We start from the raw sequence: 1,238 nt of genomic DNA, 5'->3' as shown, positions 1-1,238 counted from the left end.
CTTATTAAAAGAAAGACATGACATAGATCATTCAATTATGTAAACCTTTAACATATCTTCTTTCTATCTTTACAAATCTCCACAGAAATGCATGTTTTGGAATTTCTACTTGGGACAAATTATTTTATTCTGAAAGCAGAACTAGCCTGAAGATGTTCCTTTCAACGTGTTCAACATAAGATCAGGGCGGGTCAGAACCATCTCCTAACATCTGCTTGATTATTTCCAATGGGAACACGATTACTCACAACGTGTGCTCTAAAGGGTTTTCTGGAAGAAAACTTTTATACCTACTCAATGGCCAAAGGCAATCATTCGACAGTGTATGAGTTTATCCTCTTGGGGCTCACAGATAATGCAGAGCTTGAAGTCACTGTCTTTGGTATATTCCTTGTAGTATACTTCGATAGCTTTACGGGTAATCTCGGTTTGATTATGCTAATCTAAATCAGTCCTCAGCTTCATACACCCATGTATTTTTTCCTCAGCCATCTGGCTTTTGTTGATTTTTCTTTTACTTCATCTGTCACCCCAAATACCTTGGTAAATTTACTGTGTGAAGTTAAAAGTATAACATTTTATGCATGTGCCATTCAGGTATGCTGCTTCATCACATTTGTAGTTTGTGAATTATATTTGCTCTCAATCATGGCATATGATCAGTATGTTGCCATCTGTAACCGTTTACTTTATGTCATTCTCATTCCTAGAAAACTCTGTATTAAAATGATTGCTAGCACGTATGAGTATGGATTCACCATGGGACTTGTACAGACAGTGGTGACATTCTACTTGTCTTTTGTGACTCCAGCGTGATCAACCACTTCTACTGTGATGATGTTCCTTTAGTGGCTCTGGCCTGTTCTGACACTCATGTCAAAGAGCTGATGTTGTTAATCATTGCTGGGTTCAATACCCTCTGCTCTCTAGTAATTGTGCTGATTTCTTATGGTTTCATTTTCTTTGCCATCCTGAGGATACTTTCTGCTGAAGGGAGACAGAAAGCATTTTCTACCTGTGCTTCCCACCTGACCTCCATCACAATATTTTATGGAACAATCATTTTTATGTACCTGCAGCCCAAGTCAAGCCATTCCCTGAATATGGATAAAGTTGCTTCTCTGTTTAATGTGGTAGTGATTCCTATGTTAAACCCATTGATCTATAGTCTAAGAAATCAGGAGGTAAAAAATGCACTAAAGAGAATTATAGAAAAGTTATGTTTGGCTATCAAATAA

The 1,238-nt window shown here is 37.4% G+C and overlaps 1 protein-coding gene across 1 annotated transcript; it reads left to right on the top strand.

Annotated features, from left to right (window-relative positions):
* The first annotated feature begins 258 nt into the window (after positions 1–258).
* On the top strand, positions 259–1,238 carry LOC129489899 (olfactory receptor 5AL1-like). Its single transcript, XM_055293089.1, is given in 2 exon segments — positions 259–793; positions 796–1,238. Coding segments are annotated over 2 exon segments (939 nt in total). The 5' UTR covers positions 259–297.

This window comes from Symphalangus syndactylus, chromosome 1 (assembly GCF_028878055.3).
Source record: "Symphalangus syndactylus isolate Jambi chromosome 1, NHGRI_mSymSyn1-v2.1_pri, whole genome shotgun sequence".
Taxonomy (NCBI): Eukaryota; Metazoa; Chordata; class Mammalia; order Primates; family Hylobatidae; genus Symphalangus; species Symphalangus syndactylus.
The sequence above is the reverse complement of the archived record's forward strand: the minus strand, read 5'-3'. Positions and strand labels throughout refer to the sequence as shown.